The sequence below is a fragment of the Triplophysa dalaica genome, chromosome 25 (assembly GCF_015846415.1).
Source record: "Triplophysa dalaica isolate WHDGS20190420 chromosome 25, ASM1584641v1, whole genome shotgun sequence".
Classification (NCBI taxonomy): Eukaryota; Metazoa; Chordata; class Actinopteri; order Cypriniformes; family Nemacheilidae; genus Triplophysa; species Triplophysa dalaica.
In genome coordinates, this window is record NC_079566.1 from 9,846,136 (window position 1) to 9,873,703 (window position 27,568).

The following is a 27,568-nucleotide window of genomic DNA, read 5'->3' on the forward strand; positions in this document are numbered from 1 at the left end:
TGTTACAGATAAGAAATTAGGAGAGGGGATTGAACTATAAACATAAGAGAGTATTCGACATAGCACATAAAACTGTCCCTCAATGTTATGTCCACTTTGAGTTACTGTACGTTGAAATCATTTTTTGCAAATCATTTGTGAAGGAATCATAGCTTCTTTGTAGTGAACATTAAACACGTTTCGAGCAATTTGCACTCAAAATGGCGTTGTTTTCGTGTTTCAGGTTGGGGGGATGTGAATCGCGGCTCTCAGGCAGGGTGTTAGGACACTCTTTTGGGACAGACAGTGGAGGATGAACAGAAGGGGGAGGGTCTACCACTGTCCTAAACTCATCACTCATTGGTTAATGATACTCTCCTCTCGTTTAGCCACACCATTCTCTCATTCCCTCCTTCTCCGAACCCATCACAAATCAAACTCGGGGGTCATACACAGTTCACGACCCCCAGGTGGTCAGGAAAGCGCTACCACGCCTTCCAGGGGCTGTTTGACGGCTGTTTGACAGTGTACGACTTTTTGCATGCGTTTTATCCTAAACTGTTGTCCGTGTGCAGATTTTTGTTCAAGTTTATCAACGTCGCTCTGTTTTTCGTCTCACCGCCTGTTTGCCTGGTGTCAGTCTCGCAGAGTTTGCTCGCGCCAGGTTTTTTGAGCCCGGTGGCAGATTTATTGCCTCTGCGCTGTTATTGTGGTGGAAGAGCTGAAATGTGTCTGTCTGTTCCTGTCACTAAAATATGTCAGTTGTTTTTTTAAAAGGTGTCTGTTGATTTTAACTTGCTGGCTGTACAAAGTTCAGGAGTCACAGATGTCCGTGTTTAGTTGTTTGTGAGAGGCGGACAGAATATGCTCTCGCGAAACATTGCAGAAAACTCACCACATATAAAGCATCTTTATCAAAGTTTCATGAGTGCTCTTCCCCTTGCATGTTCATTTTTTTGTTTTTATATTTTAACTAATTTGATAATGTCCTTAGTTTTCAATGAGAAAACAATGTAAATCACACAAACTGTCATCAAACGTAATGCTAAATGAATGCATCTCACTCTCGCTCTCTCTCTCTTTCTTTATTCCTTTCCACCGTATCCTCTTTCTCTCACACTAAATTTAGGTCACAGCTGTAAAGACAATGTGGCTGATTTGAGTATTTCTGTAGTACTTCCTCTGATCTCTGGTTTTAATTCAGCGAGGACATGAATAGACATTTATGTTTGATGTTTTTACAAGAACGTGCATCGTTCCACGAGGATAGCACAGTTATTTAAGAGCATTATTGTGTCTTTGCGTACTCTCTCAGGTGAAAAGAAAGCCCAGAACTGTAGAATTAAAGCCTTTTACCCATAATCCATCTGACCTGCATTTGCTGTTCCCTCACCACAAACCTTAAATCAATCTACAAATTCAGCTCCATGTCTCTGCTCATAAAAGGCTCTCCTCTCTCATTCAAAAAAAAGAGGAGGAGAAAAGAAATGAAAGAAAAAAGAAAATGCTGTGTAGGAAAGCAGGGACCTTATATAAAGGGCATGGTCTGCGTCCATGCCAGAAAAGCCTGATTTCCTTTAGCAGTGTGGCCATACATCAGAGGCCCTCCCAGCTGGGCTGTCACACTCTGACAGAATGACATGTGTCATTTATCAAAGAGGCCAGAGCTTGGGAAAACTCATATGACAAAGCCTGGGAGAGTTCATTCCCCCTTATCCAACCACCGCACACACACACACAGACACACATATAATCCATCTCTCTCATTCTCTCACACACAATTCCCTCCCACCTTTTCGCTGCTCGCCTGTTGCCAAAAAACGGGCCTGTAATATTTCTGTCAACTACACACCAACTTGCTGTTCTTTTCCGCCCCATCTCTCTCTTTAAAAAAAACAACACATTTTCCCTCTTAACTTTTTATTGTACTATTTAAGGAGCTGTAGTTAGCTACAGTAACGGCACATTGAAATAATTCATGAATTAAAGAATTGAAAGCGATGTACAGATAAAGATCTTTGATATACAGTAGCATAAGCTTTGATCCGTTCTGATCCATTCGTCAGCATTTTGAACAGACTACGTCTACATGCTCCAGCTAAGAGAGAAGGAAGGTGGGAAAGAGGGAGTGAGGTCAAATATAGTTCACACTGGTGTGTACTACTCGACAGGGCACATTCACTCCATCACTCAAAATGTGCTTTCTGTCTCTTACACTGAGGGCTGGTAGTTGATGAATTCCACAGATTTCTGAACACTGGGTCTCTGAGCTCTGCGGCTGACCTCCGACCCCCTCATACAAGCTCTGAATATGTGGTGTGTAATGATCCTCGCGCTGTAAACATTTAATGACGCAAAGAGTATCATGGGAGTCTCCTATCTGCACGTTTCCCCACCCGAAGGGAACGTCCCGTTTGTGTTCGACTGCCCGAAATATGAATATTTGTTGAATCTGAGGGCAGAATCTATGTTTCCTATAATAGTTTTGCTAAATTATCAGTACAAAGTCAATATTAAATTAAAAACAAATAAATGATTTTATTTATATCCACATAAATCTTTAATTAGTATTAAACAGTACAAAGTAACTTTGATGAAAGACACCAAATTCAAATACAGTACACGATCTTGCCAAGATTGACATTTTAAAAAAAATTGCCAGAAATCTGGGCTGTCAAACGATTTATCGCGATTGTTTACATAATATTTGTCTGTGTACTGTGCAAATTAATTTTGTATTTATGTAAACGCACACGTGTACATATTAAGCAAATATTTACATGCATTTATTTATATTTACCAATAATTTAAATTATATCTAAATGTTTAATCATTTGTATATATATCTATTTATTTTTAAATATTTGCATGTATGTGTATGTTTTTATAGATACATTTACAGTTATTCATTTTGCAGATGCTTTTATCCAAAGCGACTTACAAGTAGAAGAGCATATAAACATTTGTCATCACTCTGAACAGATAAAAAAATTAATATGCACAGTACACAGACATATATTATGTAAACACAAACTTTAATCTGGATGTGATTGATGTTATGTTTTATGTTTATTTGACATGAAACTGGCAGTGATTATGTGTTATATAAAAAATAAGTGGGTGAAACTCTTGACGGTTACTTTGTGTAATGTAATGTTTGTTTAATTCTTTGTTTTTTGTTCTGTTGCTTGTTATTTTTCATCTAGAAGTTTAAGTAGATGGCCACCTGGCATTGTATGGCGTAGTATTAGTGACTGAAGTTAAGAATCACAAACTTTTACTTGATTTTAATGAATGTTAAAATATAGCATTGCCCCAAATCTAGTTCAAGTGTGACTTTTCATTCCAAACATTCTTTAATAAAGCAAATAAAACCTAAACAGCAAAAAGTCGCTTTTGTTGCTTGGTTGTTTACAGGTTGTTTTGTGGCCTAGAACATGAATCAAAGTTTGAATGATAAGAACACACTAAGAAAATTTGTATTTTATATGTTGCACATCTTGCCTACAGGAGTAATCCTCTCTCACCAGGTTGCTGATCTTTATTTCTTTTATTCTTCCCTCCACATTCCCCTCCCTCTCTTTTTCTTTTCTCTCTCACTTGCTCATTGTCCCTCCCTCTCTTTCTCTCTCTCTCGCTCGCTCACTCCCTTTCCCTCTCTCTCTCAGTGGTAGAGCAGGCCTTTTCATTTGTCTTCATAAGCCTAATTTATTTTTGCAGCCAGATGTGGCCTGACAGGCATCAGTCAGTGGGGCTGCTGCCCCCCCATCATTCTCAGGTCAGCAAAGCAGTCACGTCTCTCCATTTGACTGAGTCCCCCATCAACATTACACAAGATGGATGTGTCTTTAAAGGCCAGATTGATTGTGGATATCGGAGTTATGGCATCATTTATCATGGTGAATATTATTTAGGTGCAAGGAAAGAACAAGAGAGAAGATGTGGGGGACGGCGTATTGTTAGAGGGCAATTGCAAGGCTGTGAAAGTTTAATTGTGTGTGTGCAGGAGAGAGAGAGGTCGTTTGTTTCTGGAAGGTTTTGCGAGTTTTTCAAAGCTTTCGCTTCTACCCTGGAATATCATGAATTGAGGGATGAGCTTTGCACTTTTTTCCTTTCTCTCTCTCTCTCTCTCTCTCTCTCTCTCTCTCCCTTCCTCTGTCCGTCTCTCTCTCTCTCTCTCTCTCTCCCTCCCTCCCTCCCTCTCTTCCTTCTCTGTGTCTCTGATGTGTTGTTATTGATTGTGTGTGATGTGGGCCTCTGTGTGATTTAGTGCTCCTCTCCGGACCCTCCATACACTCTGCTCCCCTCTCAGCCCACTTTCACGCCCGTCACAGAGGCTTCTGGAAAAAAGAAAGAGGCTTCTGCTCTTTGTGTGGCTGCGCCCGGGGTCACAGGAATGTGTCTGTTCGGGACTCTTACCAGAGAATTTATCATTATCTGTCCTTCAGCCTCAGTTTTTCAATGTGTCCAAGCGGAGGTGAGGTTTTTTTTGATAAAGCAACATCTCAACACCGAAGTAGAGTAAAAAAATCAGTCTTGAAGAGGGTGAGATGTTCTATACGACACATAACTTTATTATTATGACCTTTTAGTTTGCACAGGTGCTATGATGTTGAGCCTTGGTGCCGTGGATGACCATGGTTTAGATCTAGCTTGCAACATTGCCTAATGATTCATTGTTAAAATTTTCCCAAAAAATACTATTATAAGCATGTCGGTTTAGTATTTATAAATAATTATTACAAACCATTTTCCTACATTTGGTATGATAATTATTAGGGTTCGAGCCCGAAGGGCTAGAAACCTATTGTATTTGTTAGTTTTATTAGGGTTCGAGCCCGAAGGGCTAGAAACCTATTGTATTTGTTGGTTTTATTATTATTATTATACTTCTTCCCTAGAACTGATACTGCAGCCCAAACCGTAAGGCCGACAGAGCTGAGACTCGGTCAGATGGTAGTAGTCCTTGTCGCTACTCAGATACACGGAGCCAGCCAAATCGACCCATAGGTGGCGCTACAGCGATAAAAAACGCGTTTACGCTTGTTACTCCTAAACCGTTTGTCGCACACCCAAGTGTTTTATATCAGAGTAATCACTGGCTCAAAACTTAAAAAACGTATATCTCCGATTTCATTTCCGCCATTATAGATTTTTCGCTAATTAGCATTTTATGAAAAAAATAAAAAATGAACTAGTCCCTGGATTTTTGCCCTATCGGGACCAAACCAACGCTGATGAGTTCTGTGGAGTGTGAATATGAATAATTATTAAAAAAAAGTTGAAATTTTCATCCCCCATCGCTAGAGGGCGCAAAAATGTCCAAAACGGAAGTAACATATTGAACTAAAATGGCCATAACTCCTGAACTGTTTGAGATATCTTCATGGGGCTTGGAACATATGTGTAGACCCTCAATCCGGGGTCAAGGTAAAAAAAATGTTGCGTTTGGCCACTAGGTGGCGCTATAATTTGAATGAGCTAGAAAATGGCCATAACTACGCAACAGTTTGCCCGATTGACTTATTATTTGGTATGGTGTGTCTTTGTCTCATTCTACATGAATATCTAAAAGGACATTGGCGTATTTAAAAAAACATGGCCGCCATTGGCCAATGAAGTTTGAGCACTTATTAGACCGGGTTAACGGAGGCCGAACAAAACGACGCTCGCTGGGCTTATTCGTCTCATGGTCTTTAAGGTCTGTAAGAAATGTGAACTCATTCGGCCACCGGGGGGCGAAATAACGCTTTAGGAGTGCTTAAACAATTGTGTATCACGTGACATTTGACATATACAGAAACTATTGGTATCATATGATAGTACTCTTCATTCTGAGCAACTTTGCCTCTGGAACAACTTCTATCGATCGAACGGTTCGTGAGTTATTGCTGATGATGTCAAAAACCTACTTTCGCGAACTAGTCGTTGGATTTTCGACCGATCGGAACCAAAACAATGCAGATGACTTCTTTGGGAAGTGTTTGTAAATAATTATTGAAAAAAAGTTAAAATTTCCTTTCACGGTCGCTTAGGGGCGCCAAAATAAAAAAATGGGTGGAGCCTATCACATTTAAATGGCCATAAATCCAGAACAGCTAAACATATCATCATATGCCTCGGGAAATATATGTAGACCATCACTCCGAGGTCACATACAAAATAACGTGGCGTTTGGACACTAGGTGGCGCTATAATAGTAAAAATGGCTAAATGTACATGTCTTTTGGTGGCCTAGACAACGGTGTGTCACGTGACATTTGACTAATACACAAACTATTGATATCAAACGATAGATCTCCTCATTCATAACAACTTTGCCTCTTGAACCATTGATGTCTATCAAATGGTTTGTGAGTTATTGGTGATGATGTAAAAAACCTACTTTTGCAAACTTGTTCAAGGATTTTCAAGCAATTTCAAAATTTCCACCACAGTACATTTCTCTGGACTCTCTAGGTCAATAATCATCAAAAACATGTTGAGTTTTTTTTGTTTTGTGACCATAACAGGGTCCTTTATTATATTAGCGTGAAACGAGTACGGTGAAGGTCGCTACTCCTTAATAATTAATCCAACTGACTTGCCATTAAGTACTATTATACATATTATGACACAAAACAAGCATGCAACATGTGATCCTTATCGGAAGAGGCATGCCTTCACAACAGTCAAAAAGGTGAAATATCATACATTTAAAATTACTGTTTTAAACTTGTCTTTAATAAGTACATCATTTGCTAATCAAATTGCTAATCAGCCAGTCACATAGCATAAACTCAATCCATTTTGGCTTCTAGACGTGGTAAACACACTTGCTGAAGTTCAAACCGAGCATCAAAATGGAGAAACAATTGGATATATGGTATGGGATATATTAGATAACACATACCACCTGAGGATTGTTGCCAACCATGTCCATGTTTTGATGGCTACTTCCAGCAGTAAAAAATGGACCATGTCAGAAAGCTCAAATGATCTCAAACTGGTTTCTTAAACATGATAATGAGCTCACTGTACTCCAATGGCCTTCAGAGTCACCAGACTCAACCAAATAAGCATCACTTAAATGGCAAGGTCTTCTGGAATATTGTTGCAGACCATGAATGTGAATCAGTTATCTATTTAAATTGGTCGTATTTTTTTTATCAATTCTTCAGAACACAAAATAAGCTATTTTGAAGAATGTGCATTGTATTAAAAAAAAGACCTATATATGTGCAATAGAATGTTTTAGAGACACAGGAGTTGCTTTGTTTTGCTAATGGCTTCATTCTTTATCAATTGACAGCTGCCAAGCCACGCCCTTAGCAACCAAACAGATTATTTTTTGCAATCGTCTAGCCAGACCTACATCTCTGCAGTAGAATATTATAAAGACACGGGGCTTGGTTCGTTTGGCTTGTGGTTTGATGTGTTATTAATTGACAGGTATTAATTGACACCCATGGCAACCGAACAGGTTAGCTTAGCAACCGTTTAGCAAGATCTCTATCTCTGCAACAAATCATCATAGAGACATGAGAAATGGTTTATTGCACTCGTCCCTTAGGTATTATCGGTTTACGCCCGTTTTTGCATACGAGTGTACGCATGCATGGTCTGTATTAAAAGTTACCAACCGTTTCTGTCATATTTCTTGGTGTGGAAGAGTGTCATTCGTTGTGGATTTGTTACGGTGCCATTCCTGAGCCTAGTTGACAATGGCAAGGCCAATAGAGGCCTTAGACTGCTCGAACCCGCTAAATGCTGCTTGCAGCTTTAATTCTTATTATTATTCTGCCCTAAAACTGATGCTGCAGCCCAAACCGTAAGACCGACAGAGCTGAGACTTGGTCAGATGGTAGTAGTCCTTGTCGCTACTCAGATACACGGAGCCAGCCAAATCGGCCCATAGGTGGCGCTACAACGATGAAAAGCGCGTTTGCGCCTTATACTCCTAAACCATTGGTCGCACACCCAAGTGTCTTATATCAGTGTAATCACTGGCTCAAAACTTAAAAAACGTATATCTCCGATTTCATTTCCGGTATGCAAATTTTTTCGCTAATTTGCATTTTATGAAAAAAAAAAAAAATGAACTAGTCCCTGGATTTTTGCCCTATCGAAACCAAACCAACGTTGATGAATTCTGTGGACTGTGAATGTAAATAGTTATCGAAAAAAAGTTGAATTTTCCATTCACGGCCGCTAGGTGGCGCTAAAACGTCCAAACCGGAAGTGGCATATTTAGCTAAAATGGCCATAACTCGTGAACTGTTTGAGATATCTTCATGGGGCTTGGAACATATGTGTAGACCCTCAGTCCGGAGTCACAATAAAAAAAATGTGGCATTTTGGCCACTAGGTGGCGCTATAATTTGAATGAGCTAGAAAATGGCTATAACTACGCAACCCTTTGCCCGAATGACTTGATAATTGGTATGGTGTCTCTTTGTCTCATGCTTCATGAATATCTAAAAGGACATTGACGTATGTCAAAAAACATGGCCGCCATTGGCCAATGAATTTTGAGCGCTCATTACACCGGGTAAACGGAGGCCGATCAAAACGACACTCGCTGGGCTTATTCATCTCAAGGTCCTTAAGGTCTGTAAGAAATGTGAACTCATTTGGCCACCGGGGGGCGAAATAACGCTTTAGTAGTGCTTAAACATTTGTGTATCATGTGACACTTGACATATAACCAAACTATTTGTATTATATGATAGATCTCCTTATTCTAAACAACTTTGCCTCTAGAACAACTTCTGTCGATCAAATGGTTTGTGAGTTATCGCAGATATTGATAGAAACCTTTCTTCGCAAACTTGTCCCTGAGTTTTTGACCGATCAGACCCAAACCAATGTAGATGACTTGTGTTGAGTGTGAAGGTAAATAATTATCAAAAAAAGTTGAAATTTCCTTTCACGGTCGCTTAGGGGCCCCAAAATAAAAAAATGGGCGGAGCCTATCACATTTAAATGGCCTCAAATCAAGAACGGTTTAACATAACAGCAAGGGGCTCAGGAAATATCTGGAGACCATCACTAGGATTTCACATAAAAAAGAACGTGGCGTTTGGACACTAGGTGGCGCTATAATAATAAAAATGGCATAATGCACATGTCTTTTGGTAGCCTAGACAACTGTTCGTCACGTGACATTTGAGTAATACACAAACTATTGATATCAAACGATAGATCTCCTTATTCATAACAACTTTGCCTCTTGAACCATTGATGTCTATCAAATGGTTTGTGAGATATTGGTGATGATTTAAAAAACTACTTTTTCAAACTTGTTCAAGGACTTTCAAGCAATTTCAAAATTTCCACCTCAGTTCATTTCTTTGGACTCTCTAGGTCAATAATCATCAAAATCATGTTGAGTTTTTTTTGTTTTGTGACCATAACAGGGTCCTTTATTATATTAGCGTGAAACGAGTATGTTATATGTCGATACTCCTTAATAAATAATCCAACTTACTTGCCATTTAGTACTATTATACATATTATGACACTTAACAAGCATGCAAAATGTGATGCTCATAGGAAGAGACATTCATTTCGATGGCTTTCTTATAGAGTCACCAGATCACAATGCATGTAGCTTTGCTAAAGGAACGATAAATATGTGCAGGATAAAGGTGTGTAGTGTGCGTGTGTGTTTATGGATATCATTTCCCTCTGTATCATATGAGTTTGAATGCACTGTATAGTTCTGTATGTCTTGTGTGATCGAGAGTGTGCATGTGTGTGTAATGAAATGTGTCTCACAGGAAGACAGTGTTAGAAATATAATGTATTACACATTAAACGTTGCTCCATATTTACACATCTATAAATATAGCACATGTCTGCTTGCTTTTAAGATGAGTGTTGATATATATATATATAACAAAGCTTTATTAGATAAAACCAGTTTAATTGCATGTAAACCCAAATTGCTACTCAGCCAGTCACATGGCAGCAGCTCAATAAATTTAGGCATTTAGACATGGTAAACATGACTTCCTGAAGTTCAAAGCAAACATCAAAATGGGGTATATTGTATTATGTGAGGTGTTTGTATAAAATTAAGCATAATTTAAATGCCATGGCATTCTAGAATATTATGAATGTGAATCAATGTATCTATTTAAGATGCTCCTGGCCTAAAGCCTTAAAAAAAATGTATACACGTCTATCATAATGTATGGCAGGTGCCATGCCACATCCACAGCAACTAAACAGGTTAACTTAGCAACCATTAAGCTAGACCTATATCTCTGGAACAGAACATCGTAGAGACATGAGAATTGGTTAATTTCACTCGTCCCTTATCTGTTTAAACCTGCATATGAGTGTAAGCATGCGTGGTCTGTATTAACCGTTGCTGACCATTTCTTTCATTTTTCTGGATATGGGTAAGTGTCATCCGTTGCGGATGTGTTATGGTGCGATTCCTGACCGTAGTCTGCGAAGGCAGTTGACCTTAGTCCCCTTAGACTGCTCGAACCCGATGATTACTGCTTGCAGTTATATTTAATAATTATTTTTTGATAATTGAGTTAAAGGAACAGTTCACCCCAACAAAAATTCTGCCATCATTTCCTCATCTTCGAGTTTTTTTAAATCTGAATAAATTACTTTGTTCTGATGAACACAGAAAAAAAAGATATTTTGAAGAATGCTTATAACCAAACAGTTCTTGGACCCCATTGACTACAATAGTTTTTTTTTTTCTGTTGAAAACAAAATATGTTTTGAAGAATATAGGACAGCAAACAGTTCTGGGGCATTTTTGACCTAAAATGTAAATGTTTCCCTACTATGGTAGTCAATGGGCTCCAAGAACAGTTTGGCTAAAAGTGTTCCTCCAAATATCTTTCTCTGTGTTCAATCAAACAAACAAATACATGCTTACAGGTTTGAAACAACTAGAGAGTGAGTCATTCATAACAGAATTTTCATTTTTGGGTGAACTATACTTTTAATTCTTGCAACGCTATTATATTATGTATCTGACAACCTGTTTCAACACAAAATAAATGCCGTGAAAACATTACCCTCCCTGGCTGATGTCATCAAGCAGAACCCAACAGTTGCCCCTTAGCAGATCAAGGTTAAACACCTCTCAACACCAACAGTCCCCTCTCAGACAGAGGCGTGAATCGAACAGATGACATCAGACACTTTATTTTTTAGTAGTTTTTGCAGACCAGATGCACACAGAGGGTAGACAGTAGAAAGACAAGCAGAGGCCTCTGTTTTATGGGACGACGTGTAGGGTTATTTATGACACCCCAGTGTGGAGATGCTCTTTGGAGCGCAACCTGACACCCAGTTGTAACGGTCTGGTCTTCGGAGAGCTGCTAAAGTTTACAGCTGACCCCGTCCCCTCCCCAAAGCTCTACCGTCATCACAGATCATATTAAACAGGAAGTAAGGTATAATGTTTTTAATTCAGCGCTCCTATAGCATTACAGAATTTGGAAAGGATATGTGCAAGTGAAGGGGACTCTGCCTCCATTTGACTATATCTTTTAAGATTCCGAAGATTCAGCGTATGAATAAACAAATACATGGATCTCCACCGCATGCCTGCTGCCCATATTTGTCTTTTGCATATGCAGGGCTTCCCGGTCAGGGAAGGGTCAGGATCTGGGACTGTGTGTGTTTGCTGAGGGGTGGGATGACGCTACTGGCACGTTTGATTGATGGTTAATTGTGCAACCAGACTCAGCTAGACTGAACCGGTGAGGTCACGGCCCAGAAGAGGAGGTGCTTTTTGTCCTCCTGCTCCCTTGTTTTTTCCTGTCGCTCTCAGTGACATGCACATCTCTGCCATTCTTGTTTTCTTTTTATTACTTACCTGCACCTTTCTCTTTTAGATTTACTTTCTTTTCTCAGGTCACACATTTGCTTTGTTTTTTCTTTCTTTCCTTCCTTTACTGTTGTCTCGCTTCATTGAATTCTTTCTGTAGATTTTTTTGTGACTTATTTTCTGTTGTTGCATGTTGATTGTGGCCATTCATCACAAGCGTCCTCTTTCAAGAAACTTTTCGACAACGCGCTCTCATCGCAATCACTTTTGTTATGCTTTAGTCCTTAATCTATGATCTGCTATCAAGCCCTGTTTGTACTTCGCCGCATTCATATTTTATCCTTCAGCATCAGGAACTTATCACGCTGAGCTATTGCCGGACGCTCTCGCTGCGCTCGCGACCCGCTTCGTAGCTGTTTTTCCTCAGATTCACTCCAGATTGCATCACGAACAGCCCACCTCTCCCCAAACAGCTGCTTTTCAGTCAGAGATTTCAGGGAAGTGTTTGGCTCCTGATAAATACAGCAACAAACACGGGTATCACATTCCTGTTAAATATTTTTATTGAATAAATAGTACCATCAAATATTGTTCAATTTCACTAGCCAGATTCAAGCCCACATCCAAAATAAGACGAAATGTGGCACCAAGCCATGGCACCCACGGAAAGTTTGTGTTTTTAATGTGTTTGGTGTTGACGTGCGAGGCCTTTGAGAAGTAAAGTTTTATTTTGCATCCAAAGCAGACGTGTGGGGAGGGAGTATGATGAAGACAGCGTCATGTCGATGACGGTTGCCTGGCGTTAGTACTGCAGGCTCTACTTTTTTTCATCGCTTCTCTTTCAGAACCGTCTGATTTATGGTAATTATCCATCTTTTAGGATCATCTATCAACTGGTAGTTGCTAGGCAATGGAAGCAGCTGCTGTGTGTGTGTTTGGTGCGTTTTCTGTCAGGTACTCGGCTCAGGTGATGGGCTAGTGGAAAGACTGTGTTCGGGGATTTCGGGAGACAAAAAAACAATTCCTTTCCTCATCCACGCTCTCCAGTTTTCTCTGTATTTCCCTCCACATGGGGGTTCTCTGTCTGTTTTGACATTGTTGTGTCTCTTAGCTCAGAGCTGGAATTGTGTGTTATCTGTATCTCGGTCAGGGAAGGCGTAGATGACGCTGTTTACGGGCAGCGTGTTTGGGCTCCGGGTTTACCTCGGGATTAAGAAGCGCCGCGATCCTGCATGACTGAACGAGCACTTTTTCACCCCGCCACCCAACAGCTGAAACAGCGGTTCCCCGTAAAGGGCCAGATGGGAAAGAGACTGCAGTGCTTAGGATATATAATGGCCATTGTCTCACGGCTGGGCTGCTCCTCTATGACAACGGCGAAAGGTGATTTATTGACTGCGCCTGACGACATGACGGCCCGCCAACCGCCTCGACCAAACCTGGATGGAGCGAGCGTGCGATAGAGACAAAATAGTATTAAGAAAATGCACTGCAATGCAGGAGCTAGCTGTGGGAGATAGAAGATAAACAAACAATATGAAATATTTGTGTTTATTTTACAACTGAGGAGATTATTAAAGACAGCTGCGGGGATGGTTTGAAAATGACTTATTGAAGTCTGTATCGATCGCAGCGCTCGTTCTCTTTACCTCTCGTCAGACACCAGGATACAACAGAACTGAATATCTGGCTAGTTGTATTTATTCCTACCGTAGCTCTCGATGCGTCCTGCTTATCAAAACCATGACGAAGCACAATAAATTGGCAATAAACGTCTGTTTACAAACATGAATTTAATTGACCTCGTAATGTAATTAATTTCCAAGCCATTCAAATATTTGATTTGATATCTTCAACGTATTGCGACTAATGGGCGAGCATTTCAGATGCGTGTCGCACGCAAACACTCTATCAACAACGCTAATTACAAGAAGGTAATTATTTGTGGAAGTATTCAGGTGAAGATTGAGGCACCTTCAATTACTCAGCAATCACGAGTGCTGTTTAATTAGCTAACATGCACTCGTTTAGCCTTTCCTTGTTTACGCTGCTCGCTGCGATTCGCCGTGTGGAAGCTTTCGCAATAACAACATGCTCCACAGCTGCTTCAGTCAGCCTGGAAACAATTTATTGCTTTACTTCCTGACCAATGTCCAGTAATACAGGCTCTTTTGTTTCGACTGAAGATTTTTCATTTGATTCGCATATTTCGTAGTTTAGAACTGGGTGGGTGACTGGAACACTTGTGGGAAGTTGACTTTTTGTGTGTTGTGTCATGCTAGACTCCCATCTAGAACTATTTTGAACAGCATTTTGTCAGTATTATGCATACTTGGTTTGTGCACTTGTAATAATTTAGAAGCAATGCCTTATTTGTGCTTTTAAAATCTTTTACGCAACACACTGAATTGGTGCCAAAAAGAGGATTTTTTTTATAATATTTAAATTTATAGTATAAAATAGCTAGACATTTATCTTCATTATTTTCTTTTTATACATTTTTGCTCAAATTTACAATGTATTTATAAACTACCGGTATCCGTGTGAATCTATTTTTTCCTCTTTCCTTACTTGTTTATATATTTTTTCCAACTACTGTTTAAATCCGTGCTATATTTACACAGCTAAGCGACAATTGCAACGCAGTTCTGCTTCTGCTCCTTAAAATACATCCCACCTCACCATACTCTTTGAAGGCGGATTATCTAAGTAAAGTAAATTGCTGTTAATAATCCGTTAATTGAGCCCGTTCATTATTCAGCACACATTTTGATGCCGTGTTCTGCAGTCTTGGGGGACGATGGGAGATGAGCGTCTTGTTGTGGTTTCGCACGGGCACGAGGCCTCCATTTACCGGCTGCTCTAGATGAGGACGTAACGACGGGTAAAGGAGACAGACCCCGTCTCTCTCCTCCGGTGTTGCTGTCACCTCTGCTTTGCTCTTCCCTCCCTATTGTTTGAAGCTAATGTAAAACGCACTGTCTATATGACCCATTTTAGCAGCCCATTAGCATAATTTGGCTGTCGCGTGGCCACCGAGTTAATGTACTTGCAAATGACAGGGAAAGTGTGTTATACGACCTTAGGGTTTTTAAAAATTAAATGACAAAGTAGGCCGCACTTTGCATAAGTATGGACTTGACATTGGAGTGTGTGTGTGTGTGTGTTTTTGAGTGAGTGAGTGAGTGAGTGAGTGAGTGAGTGAGTGAGTGAGTGAGTGACATTGCAGTGTATGTTAGTGTTAGGTGAGATAAAAGCATTGACACTTGTGTATTTTTGTTCTTTCATCTTCTTGGTCATTACTGATTTTTAACATTATTGAAAGAGATACAGGAAGCATTCATCCAATTTGGTTATGATATTTATATGGCTTATGAATATATAAATACGCCTAATATATTACTATATTTATATTCTTTTAAAATATAAGAAATACATTTTTCATTTTAATTATCAGGGAGTCTCTAATTCAGAGATGAATCGAATTCATGATTGATAACTTGAGTTTTTATTATAAGTCCGCATTATGTCATTCACTGTCCGATAACTATTTGTTCTTCTCTCTGACTGTCTTTTTGATGTAAATCTCTAGATTTAATGCAGCGGTCCTAGTAACACACCTCCATTTATACTCGTCCGGAAGTATCTAAAGCGAAAAGATGAATTTGGAGTGCAGAATGGAACGCCACACCAGTTCTTTAGGGGCCTGGAGCTATTCTGCCATATGGTGGCCTATTCCACACGGAGGATGGTGGGGAGGGGAAGCTGGGCCAGCCTTTTACAAGAGATGCTTAAAGAGGCAAAGCAGATATTAATTCAGAGAGTCTACTCCAGAGTGTCCGCAGGAGCACCCATCACTGTCAGCGGGTACGGCGAGGTGGGCAGGGTCCGTGTAAAACGCCCGTCTGCACTTCAAAGCCTTCTTTTGTTTAGTCTGTAATAAAGTTAGATGTGTCTCGCAGAGAAAGGGACGAAAAAAGCCTGGAGACGGAGCACAAAGAAAGTCCTCAGAGAGGACGATTGTGTGCGAGATGGTGAAAAATGTGACTTTCTCTTCTCGTAGGTTCACATTGGGCCAGAGAGAGAGAGAGAGAGAGAGAGAGAGAGAGAGAGAGAGAGAGAGAGGGAGAGGGGTCAGATTTACAAGCCGAACCCCCCTTACAAATCTGTCCATCTCCGCAGTGGCCTCATTACTTTGAACAGCAGCCATCAATCAGTGTGCGTCCACAGAATGGAAACGGCGATCATTATTCGCCGCTCAAAATAAATACGATGACACAAGAAAGCGTAAAAAGAAAAACGTTACAAACAGGTTAGGAGAAAAATTCACCCGGGAAACAGTCACACATCGCTATACCTACACATGTTTGTTCCTAAATCTTGCGAGCTTCCTACAGAAGCATCTTTGTAGTTGCTGTTCCTTAAAGGTGAGCAACTTAATTATCGTGTCTGCCAGTCCCAAAACCCAGTGAGTACCAAAATATGGCTAGTAATAAAGATTTTTAGCCAAAAATATAGATCACAAAATATGGAGACATTTCAGAAGGACAGTAGCATTATGCTGCTTTAAAGCTACCTTGTCATGTTCTATCCAAATTTCAAATCTTTATTAAATGTATCCTTAACCGCAATGAGCTTTATATACAAATATTTTCCCCAAAGTGTTTATCCATAGCGTACTTAATCACACAAGGTTCACGGTCCCATATGAGGTTCCATGGCAATGTTCCAGGCAGCTCACTAGGTTTGGAACAGAGACGCTGTCTGTGTCGGTTTACTTTGGTAAACCGTTTTTTACGCCAAGTAGTTGTAATATGTTATATGTAATACACACTATACAGTCATTTCTGGAAGCAGCCCATTTCACCGTGGCACATTCGCCATTGGCAGTTCCGCAGACAGTCCTGGCAGATTGCAGCAGGCCATAAGTGGACCGGGGCAGACAGCATCGTGCTACCAAAGCCTTGTTTTAACTGCCCTGGAAGAGAGAGGGGGAGAGAGAGAGATTGCTGCATTCTCACTGACATGCAGAGCATTACCATAATTGGCTTTTCTACATGATAGGACAGAGGAAATAATAATGTCATTTTATTTACAGCCTTCAGTGTCCTACCTCCCCCCTCTCCCCTTCTCTCTCCATCTCCCTTCCTGTCTGCCTTCAGCGTGCTTGCGTAGGTCAAAAGACATGGTTTGATCAGCCCTGTCCAAAGGCATCAAAGTTGAGTGGCATGTAATGGAGACCCAGCGACAAACCACATCGGCCGGCCAAATAAGACTTGCCAGTTTTCCCATTAAAATGTCGGGTAAACGGCACGGCTTTCCCCTGCACACTCCAAAACCACTCTGACCGGCTAAATCAGCAGGCTGAGGGAAGGCAGAATTGGACATTAGTAGTGCAAATGACTGTAGTGATTGCCCGCTCTCCTCCTCAATAAAATAAATAAATAAAAGGAAGGAGGCGGGGAGAGGAGCAATGACAGTCGGGGCAGGAGAGGCCGTCGGCATCTGCGATCTGTCCGTGAGCATTCTCTTCTCGTTCCTCTTTGAGTTTGGACACTTAGGCCTGACGTTTCTCAAACGGACCAGATGCACCGATCAGACGGGCCTGGTTTTGTCCAGGGGATCTATTGGGAAGGCTAGGAATGTGTGTGAATGTGGTTGACGGGATATTTAGGTTTTATGCATTCTTTTGTTAGACTTGGATTTTAATTTATAGACCATTTAGCAAGACATGAACAACACTGTTTCAGTTTTTAAATACTGTGTGTATAAACTAAATGGAACTATTATAACTTTTAGAATTGAATAGAACTGTTAAAAAAATATCTTTAAGACAAAATTTTATATGTGGGGAAAACAAAAAAAGTGAAACGGGAAGTGTAGTTTATTAATAATACAAAATTATATTTGTGGAAGATCTATTTTTACAGGGATCCAGGACCGTACAATGATATAAATATAGTGGTCATGGAATTAGTATAGCTATGCTCTAAAACATTTGACTGTTTATCCACATTTTTTTTTTATTGTTTAGCTTGAATAAAGTGGACGGATTCATTTGAAGTTCACAAATCGGTCTGCACGACTCTTTAGATTTTTTTAACTCTTATCAATAACAACGATTTCCTAGGTCATAAATAAATAATTACATTTTAGATTCAATTACAAGTCAAAAACTGGAGGAACCCTTCTCTCCGAATCCAGACTATAGAGTCAAGCCTTGGTAATTCTCTGCTGTTTGTTGGGCAACCGTATGCGAATCTCAACGCTCGAGTGCTTGTATGTGGGCGGTGTTTCTAAGTGTTGGCACCGGCTATGTTTGTGTGTGTGGTGTCAGGAGTCCATAGCAAGAAGGTTCACTCTGCGGCTGATCTTTGTTGGCTGAGACTGTGAGCTCTGCTCGTTTGTGTATGTGTATATGTGTGTGTCCGGCTCATGTCCCGTTGCTGTGTCACCTGTCTAAACTCGGTGAGATCTCCGCAGCCACAGTGACAGCTCCACTCTGGACACAGATGGCCACGCTCACCCGCGCAACACACACACAGACACTGACACACACCTCTCACATCTCGCACGCTGCATACATGCACACAACCACAAGGCCTCTGTGCTCTGCCTGATCGCTTTAGATGTTGCCGGGCGCTCGGGAACATACACACCTTTGTTCCATCTGTCCGTGCTGGTGTGTTTAAAAGAACACCTACAAACACATACACACACACTTTGTTCTTTTACTAACAAACTTTATTTTTAACTTTGAAACCAGACCTAACCAGTTTGGGTTATTATAGCTGACTTTTCGAAAAAAAAATTATAAACATTTTCCTTGTGCTTTATCTCGCAAGATCAACTGATCAACCTGTTTGTGTTGTTCTTGTAGGCATGCCAGGTTCAGAATTACCCAAGTGCATCTTGATACTTCTGCCTTATGTTCCATTCGGTTGCACTCCGTCCAGCTGTTTTGAATGCAAGAATGTATATTTTATAAAAGCCCGTCCCCAGTTGCCTATTTGTATGGCACCCCGCAGATTTAGTTTTTTATAATGTGTAGTCTTGCACGTCCCCAGTTCCCAAACGCTTCACAAACATCCCCACTCTGTGAATCAAGCTCCTCGTGCCTTTCTCGTGCCTCGCTGTAAAAAGATGCTTTTGATGCAGCTATTGATTCTCTTAATTGTGCGCATTCTTAACAACTTATCTCTGGGCTTTTCTCCCCACAATACAATGCAGTCTTATTTTTGACTGACAAACACAACAAGCCCCTCCCCCCCTCCGATCTCCTCTTAATCCGGCTCTCATTGTTCGGCGTGATGTTAAAAGCAGGCCTCCGATAAGAGATGTCAGCAGTCAAACTTCTGATTGGGTTATTAAGTGTGAGCTGTCGTTGCCGTCGTCTGGCGCTGCTTTCTATTTTTTCTTTTTTTTGACGCAGATGGCAAAAAATTGCCAAGTCTGGTTTGACGTCTTGATGCGAGGACAGTGACATGCCAACGCGCATGCCTGTCAGATGCCACGCGGTGTCAGGGCCTGAGGAGACGCGCTCGATTTAGTGTCAGGTTCTGCCCATCTCTTTGCGGAAAAAGCCCTCTTTTGCTCTCTTCCACCCCCCCCATTTCACTTTTTCCTCTCTCTACTTGGCCCTCCATCCACTGCTCTATCACTCTCTGTAATTATAGCAGAGATGAAAAACTTCTCTCTTTGTTTTAACGTGATAAGCTGTCTTAAATGCCGCAGTGACTTGAGGGAATTATCAGGGCTTCCATCCACTGAACCGTGTTGCGGCTTGAATTTCTTTTAAAGCGATATTTGGATAAGTGATTTATTTGACAGTTTGTAATGTTTATTTCACCAAATCCTTTTCGCTTTATACCGCCTACTTGATTTCTCCGAGGAATTGACGGATTGAAATCCGTCTCGGAGCTCAAGGCTCGGATCCTTTTAAGGATATCCAAGCGCGCATGCAAATAACGCGAACGTCGCAGCTGTTCGCGCCCCTACGGCTTCGTCCGTGCGGCAGTAAATGGCACCTTACAAACATCAGGTACGGAGTCCGTTCCGATTACGTGTGCTCAGCTGCACGCCATTTGAAGCTGACAGCACATCTGCTTCAACCACTGAGACGGATCCTGGCATCTTGGACAGACATCTCCTGGTGGCTCGCTGAGATAAAGGAGCATCTCTTCAAGCGCTCGACTGTTTCTCTAGTCTCCGCTCCCTCATTCTCCACATCTTCTCTTTTTTCCTGATCTGTCTCTTTCTATAGCCTTCAAAGTATAGCTGGCTGGTGTTGTTGGCTTTTCTTTTTGTGTTCTCCTCAAAATGGCTGATGGTAACAATGCCGTTCGCGCAAAGCGTGAGGCTTTTTTATTGCCGGACATGCTGTGAAAACACACGTAGGCACACAAGCGCACTAAAAAGAGGTACTTTGATGTCGTTCGATGACGGGGAGCTCATTTCTGTTTATCTCCCGCTGTAGATCGAAAGCAGCTTGATGAAACAGGAATTTAATCCTACCGTTCCTCATTAAGCACTTGGTCTTATGGACCTTTATTCTCTATTCATTAAGCGAATTAAATGAGAAGCTTTCTCTCTCTCTCCCTTTTTGTCTCGCAGCTGCGGGTGCAGACAGTGGGCTATCACTCGGTTTCTGTCATAGCTCTGTCGAAACACAATAGAGTGAAGGAGCTTTTTGTGGTGGAAACATGAAACCTTACATTTGTGAACATCATTGCTCGGTTCCTTTTCCCTCATGTAATACATCTGACAGTACATCTTATTACCGCACATTTAGAAGAGGAAAATAAGCATTTTCTGGTGCGTGGCGTAGGCAACATTTCAGTATCCTCTTTTTACCCCGAGAAATAATGTGCACTTAGCAGTAATGCGCAGCAGTGCCATCTTTATTTGCACAAATAAGCATAAATGTATGTTGCTGTGGTAAGAAGGTGGCCTGATGCTGTTTTTGCTAAAAAAATCAATGCGTTTACTGGTTCTTACGAACCTTATGATTGTGACTTTTTTTGGTTAAAATATAGACAGGAAGGAGGACATTGATGGCAATATTTAGAAAGCAGGGTTATTATTGTACTGAAATTGATTACATTTTTGGCACATTATGTATGATTCATCAGTGATAAATTCAGTTTATATTATTCAAATTTGCATCAACAAATTTGTATGTAGATTTGAAGAATGGCTCACAAGCCAATTCTAGTATTCAGACAAACAGACACGGCTAATAGTCTGTCAATAATCTTAGTGGAAGGGTTTCCATATTTCCGTTTATATATCCCCTTGTCTTGATCTTCCCTATCCATCTTTCCCTGTGACTGCGCTCGCTCTTGACTCTCGGAGAGTTAGTACAGCATGGACCATGACAACATGACATGCCATTTCCACTTGCATTTTAGCATCGCTCGCTGCGAGAACTTCCATCGCTTCTGCCAACAGCATTGAGGCAAGCTGCACCCCGCGCTGCATCCCTGGCAATAACTCAGAAGCAATCTCACACTCAGAGGAGTCTAGCTTGGCTAGTGAAAGGGAGAGTTGGATCAATGTCACACACAGCCTGTGCCCTCTAACTACAATGAAAAGGAGGACGAGAAAGAGAGTAGTCAATATGGTGCTAGTGGTTGGAGTTCATGTTTTGTGAGCGACTGCGCTGTTAAGAAATGACAGTGGATTTTACCGGGATGGGTGGTTTTTAAATGAATATATGTTTATGAAGTATGAATAATGCTATTGGTCTCATTTTGTTTCATTTATTTTTGATAATTTTTTCTGTAACTTTTCATGACAGTTTTGATGGCAACTTATTAACAGTTACACTCTCCTATTCCTTTATTTTAAATGGCATTACTTGTTTTTTTTCTGTGCGTCCTTAAAGTTCACCTGTTTTTTGTGCTTTAGAGGACTGGTTTTCAAAGGACTCGCCTGTGCCCTTTTTACCCTTGCTGAGCTGTTACACTGAATAGCTTTGTTAGTCTCAGCACTGAAGGGTGCTATCTATCATAGTCAAGATATGGATGTTTGCCACTTTATAATTGCAAACCTGCGTCCTCTGCCAGGACTATTGACAAAAAATCTCTTTAGAATCATTATGTAGGCATGCACACACACACACATGCACTGATGCTTTCCCCCCCCACTCTTAATGCTTTTAAAGCAACGTCACAATGCAGAAGTGCCTTTACGTATTCAACAATTCATGTTAAAGTTGCACATTTTGGTGCGGTTTTGTCTTATCATCTCTTTTCCTTCTGCCTTGTTTTTTTCAGCTTACGTGCCAGAGGACGAGCTTAAGGCAGCTAAGATCGATGAGGAACATCTGCAGGACGACGGCCTCTCCTTAGACGGTCAGGATGCAGAGTACCTGTGCAATGAAGACGACGACGGACACGAACAGTTGAGCTACCAGAATTCACCGCTCAGCAATGGCACCAACCCAGACGCCGGGTATGGCTCGCCCCTCAGCGACACCAGCGATCACCTGGCTGACTTCAAAAGCACGTCCTCCAAAGAGGGCCAGGATAAAGAGGAGGTCGAAGACATAGAGACAGATGCAGGACTGTCACTGCAGGACAGCCTGGCACAGATGAAAGCCGTCTATGCAAACCTGATTTCTGATGCATCCTGGTCAAGTATCACGAGAGACATTTTGAAAAGCAAGCAGGTTAGTGCTAGCAGCACCAACAGTACCGTGAGCAGCCACAAGGGGAACAACAGCATTGTGAGCAGCCAAGTGAGCAACATCGCAAGCAGCGGCGCTAGCAGCAGCAGCAATGCTAGCGCCAACACCAAGACAAATGCAGCACCAAGCAGCAATTCCACTAAAGCCGCCAACAATGCTAACCACGGAAACATCAATGGTGCTACAAGTGGGGGTGTTGCATATGACTGGCATCAAGCAGCACTTGCTAAAACCTTTCAGCATACTCCTTACCACCTAATGCCTGAACCAAGTCTCTTTAGCACAGTGCAGCTGTACCGGCAAAACAATAAGCTGTACGGGCCTGTATTCACAGGTGCCAGCAAGTTCAGATGTAAGGACTGTAGCGCAGCCTACGACACACTAGTTGGTCTCACGGTTCACATGAATGAAACGGGTCATTACCGTGATGACAACAAGGACAAAGAGGAAGACAAGGGCAAAAAATGGTCCAAGCCAAGGAAGCGATCCTTAATGGAGATGGAGGGCAAAGAAGATGCTCAGAAAGTTCTGAAATGCATGTATTGTGGCCACTCGTTTGAATCACTGCAGGACTTGAGTGTCCACATGATCAAAACTAAACACTACCAGAAAGTGCCTCTCAAAGAACCAATGCCAGCTCTTGCCTCCAAGCTGGTGTCCTCCACCAAAAAGCGAGCGTTCCAGGACCTGCTGTCTCCATGTTCACCTGAGTCCATCTCCAGTACCCCTGGTATTCCATTGGCAGAGTCCGCATCCACCAAAGATCAGAAGATTTCCAACCCATATGTCACCGCTAACAACCGCTACGGTTACCAAAATGGTGCGAGTTATACCTGGCAGTTCGAGGCACGAAAAGCTCAAATTCTCAAGTGTATGGAGTGTGGGAGTTCCCATGACACCTTACAGCAGTTAACAGCCCATATGATGGTGACCGGCCATTTTCTCAAAGTCACAAATTCTGCCTCTAAAAAGGGAAAGCAATTAGTGTTTGACCCTGTGGTAGAAGAAAAATTTCAATCCATTCCTCTTCCACCCACAACAACACGTCTGCCACCCCCCACTATTAAATCGCAACCAGAATCACCAATACACCCTTCTATCATGGATGAAAGGAAGGAGGTAGAAGATGAAAGAATGGAGGAAAGTGAAGAGAAGAAAATCAAGCAAGAGAAGGAAGATCCTTCTGAGAGGGTGGAAAAGACAGGGAAAACTAGCCATTACAAATATCTAAGAGAGGAAGACCTTGAGGAGACTCCTAAAGGTGGTCTAGATATTCTCAAGTCTTTAGAAAATACTGTTTCAAGTGCAATCAGTAAGGCTCAGACAGGTACACCCACTTGGGGTGGATATCCCAGCATTCATGCTGCTTACCAGCTTCACGGGTCACTAAAAACATCTCTACCTGCTGTTCAGAGTGTTCAGATGCAACCAACATTCAATGCCAGCAACTTGAAATCTTACACCTCGGACTCCAATGCTCTGATCCATTCTCCAAGCAGCCCGTCTCCACCTCCAAACCATAAAAGCAATGTGCTAGCCATGGAAGAGTTGGTAGAGAAAGTGACAGGCAAAATAACTTCCAAGAAAGACAGGGATGAAAAGTCTTCAGAACGTGGTTCCAAACATATGCCTGCTGAGTCACCTTCTCCTGTCCTTAAAGACAAAAAGGACTTTCAGAGACCAGATGATCTTACCAAGCCAACAAAGAATGGCACAGTGGATAAAGAGTTGGAGCATGTTCCTCATCGGGAAGGGGAATACAAGGAAAGCCATGCAGAAAATCCTGTTAAGAATGGAACGGAAGTCAGCAATGGTTGTGGGAATTTGGGAATTATCACTGACCACTCACCAGATCAGCCTTTAGTCAACCCCCTCAGTGCATTGCAGTCCATTATGAACACTCATTTGGGAAAGGCCTCTAAAACTGTCAGTCCACTTTTAGACCCTCTAGCAATGCTTTACAAGATCAGCAACAACATGATGGAAAAACCCATGTACAATCCAGCTCAGGTCAAGCAAAGTGAGTCTATCAACAGATATTATGATAATGACGACGACCAGCCAATGGACTTGACAAAGTCCAAAAGTTCCAATGGGCCCACAAATAATTGCTCATCTACTGTTATCAACAACAGCAGCAGTATCACAAACAGTTCCCGACCCATCTTATCCACTTTGTCCGAATCAGTCTCATCTCCTCTTCGAGAGAATGCGTTAATGGACATTTCAGACATGGTGAAGAACCTCACAGGTCGTCTGACGCCGAAGTCATCGACACCCTCCTCTATATCTGAAAAGTCGGATGGAGATGGCTGTGCTTTTGAGGATGGCTTTGAGGATCTTTCTCCTATTCAGAAGAGGAAAGGCAGGCAGTCAAACTGGAACCCTCAGCATCTGCTGATCCTTCAGGCTCAGTTTGCATCCAGTCTTCGAGAAACCCCTGAAGGAAAGTATATCATAACAGACCTTGGTCCTCAGGAGCGTGTACATATTTGTAAGTTTACAGGTCTCTCCATGACCACCATCTCCCACTGGTTGGCAAACGTCAAGTACCAACTGAGGCGGACAGGTGGAACCAAGTTTCTGAAGAACATAGACACGGGCCATCCACTGTTTCTGTGTGGTGATTGTGCCTCCCAGTTTAGAACTCCCTCCACGTACATTAACCACTTAGAAAGCCACTTGGGCTTCAGCTTGAAGGACCTCTCAAAGTTATCAATAGACCTCATAAGAGACCAGCAGGCTGTCACGAAAATGATCACAGACAAGACTTTCAGTGCCCTCGGCTTGACTGAGGAAGACTCAAATTCCATTTTTCAGTGCAAACTGTGCAATAGGACTTTTGTCAGCAAGCATGCGGTGAAACTGCACCTCAGCAAAACGCATGGAAAGTCACCAGAGGACCACCTGATCTTTGTTAGCGAGCTGGAAAAGTTGGAAAAAGCTTAAGAAAGCAGGCTGGTGGCTGTGAAGTGACTGGATCGAGAATCATTGCACTACATCACTGTACTGCACTTCGCCTGAACTGAGCCTCAGTCCAACTTGCGTTGTACAACTGCCTGAATGGACCATGATCTGTTTCGATTTTTTTCCTTGTTGTTTTTCAGTCTCATGATTTCTATTTCTTGCTTTGTATTGTATTTATCTGATATGTGTCGGTTATGTGCATGTTTTTTCCTTTCATCTTTTGAGTGACTTCACATTCAAACAGAATTTACAGTTTGTACTCTGTTGAATTGGGAATGAAACAAACATGGTATCCATGGGCATGGTCTAAAACGAAATGGAAAAAGAACTTCTGAACAGAATGAATTGCGTTTAACACTTAATATACCTTAAAAAAATAAATTAAAGCACTCTGTAGTGTTGAATGTTAAAAGAATATGTATAAAAAAGAAGATGGGCCTATTTCGTTCATTTGAACTCGGAATTTCACATATTGGCTTGACATAAATCAAACTCTGTAACCCTTTTGAAGTGAAAACAATGCATCAGATTTTGTTGAGTCTTCTAAACCTTGAAGGACAATGAAGATTTTGACTGGCTGCCTATGATTATACACTCTTTGGTTTTTCAAAGGCATTTCTTTGTTTTTAATTATCATTGTTTTTTTGTTGTTGTTGTTGAGTATCATTTTATACAGTAGCAATTTGAAACGTATGCTTTGGTACCACTGTTTCTCTTTCTATGGTTTCACTTCACTTTCAACCTGTACAGACTTAATTGAAATCTTATATACAGCACATAAATTTAAATGATCAGCAAAGATGTGTAAATTTCCATCATCATATCTTGCCAATTGCCGCAGCTCTACATTGTTTGTATGGTGTGCATTCTTTTATATTGTCATTTTATATATAGTAAACAAAAAGGAAATAATATGTACAGAGATGTATATGCAGTATATGTGCTGTAGAACCACAATTCATCATTTAGTTTCCAACGAACTAAGTTCTCTGATGTGATGAATACGAATTGACTGAAGGAAGTTGCATCTATGTCGATGCATGTCGTGCGAGATGGAACCAAGCAATGCAAAACATGAAATACTGTACATTTCAATGTTTTATCATGCCATTGTGAAAAGTCCCATTAATTCCCTAATTAAAAAAGGAAAATGTTTTTGTCCCTTAATTGTAAAATAAAACCTGAAGCATTTCTTGATTTATGTTGTTCTCCGCTTGTTTCATTAACGTGAATTCTCTTTAGTCAATTGTTGATTTTTATATATTTTTCACTTGCATTGAACACCGTTTGAAATGCTCAAAAGTTATTTAAGCTTCACAAAACATCCGAATTAAATTATTCTGATACGCATTTTAACTACCATTTGTACAGTTGTTAGTTCACACTTCTCAACAAAAAAAAAGTGACAAACTCCAACCATTGTTGGGGCAAAGTAAAGATGGAGTCCACAACCCAACTTTAGTATGTTTGAAATGTTGCCGTTTGTTGTGGCAGTGGGAACCAGCCGTTAGACTTTCAATACAGCTTTACCTCTTTGCTGTTGTATGTAAATGAGAGAATACGTTTCCAGACACAAAAACTGCTGGTAAACAGTGAGCGCTCGCTCGCACTAGCCAAAACCGCAGAAGAACTTGTGGATTTAACGCTTTTCCATAAAGCCTGTATATCTGGCTTCTCAGGACCGATTCGGTAGCATTGATCCAGCCCTTCCCCTATTCCAAAGGATCTTAGCGTCCCTGTACGCATTCTATGTAAATTACAGCAATCATGACAACTGCGACATTGTGAGTACCTGCAGCACAGAGTGAAACATAGGCAGATAGACACAGTTTAAGCAGATTTGCATATTTTTCCCCTGTTCGCACAAGTGCTCTCCAAGCGATTCACAGGGGTTTGAGACTTTGAAATAAATGCCCAATTTCATGTGGGAATCAAAGATTTACTCTTTTCAGCTCAATTACTGAGTGATTATATGTGTGGACACAGGGGGCTTGAGGGGAAAGGAACAAGGAGCAGCAAGGGCTGAAATATGCAATGTTTGCACAATAATCTCAATCTCCATTTGAAGCTGCTTTGGGGAGCTGCGGTATCAAACCCCTTGTTAGTTGGCCTATTTGAGAGTATCCTCTCACTCAAATTGGCAT

General features: G+C 41.2%; 1 protein-coding gene across 2 annotated transcripts in view; it reads left to right on the forward strand.

Annotated features, from left to right (window-relative positions):
- Positions 1-26,623, forward strand: part of tshz1 (teashirt zinc finger homeobox 1) — a 38,887-nt gene extending 12,264 nt beyond the window's left edge. For both annotated transcript variants that reach the window (XM_056740907.1, XM_056740906.1), the window contains one exon: positions 22,045-26,623. In XM_056740907.1, the coding sequence (XP_056596885.1) occupies positions 22,045-25,406 (3,362 nt within the window). In that variant the 3' untranslated portion in view covers positions 25,407-26,623. The remainder of the gene's footprint in view (positions 1-22,044) is intronic.
- Positions 26,624-27,568: the final 945 nt, after the last annotated feature.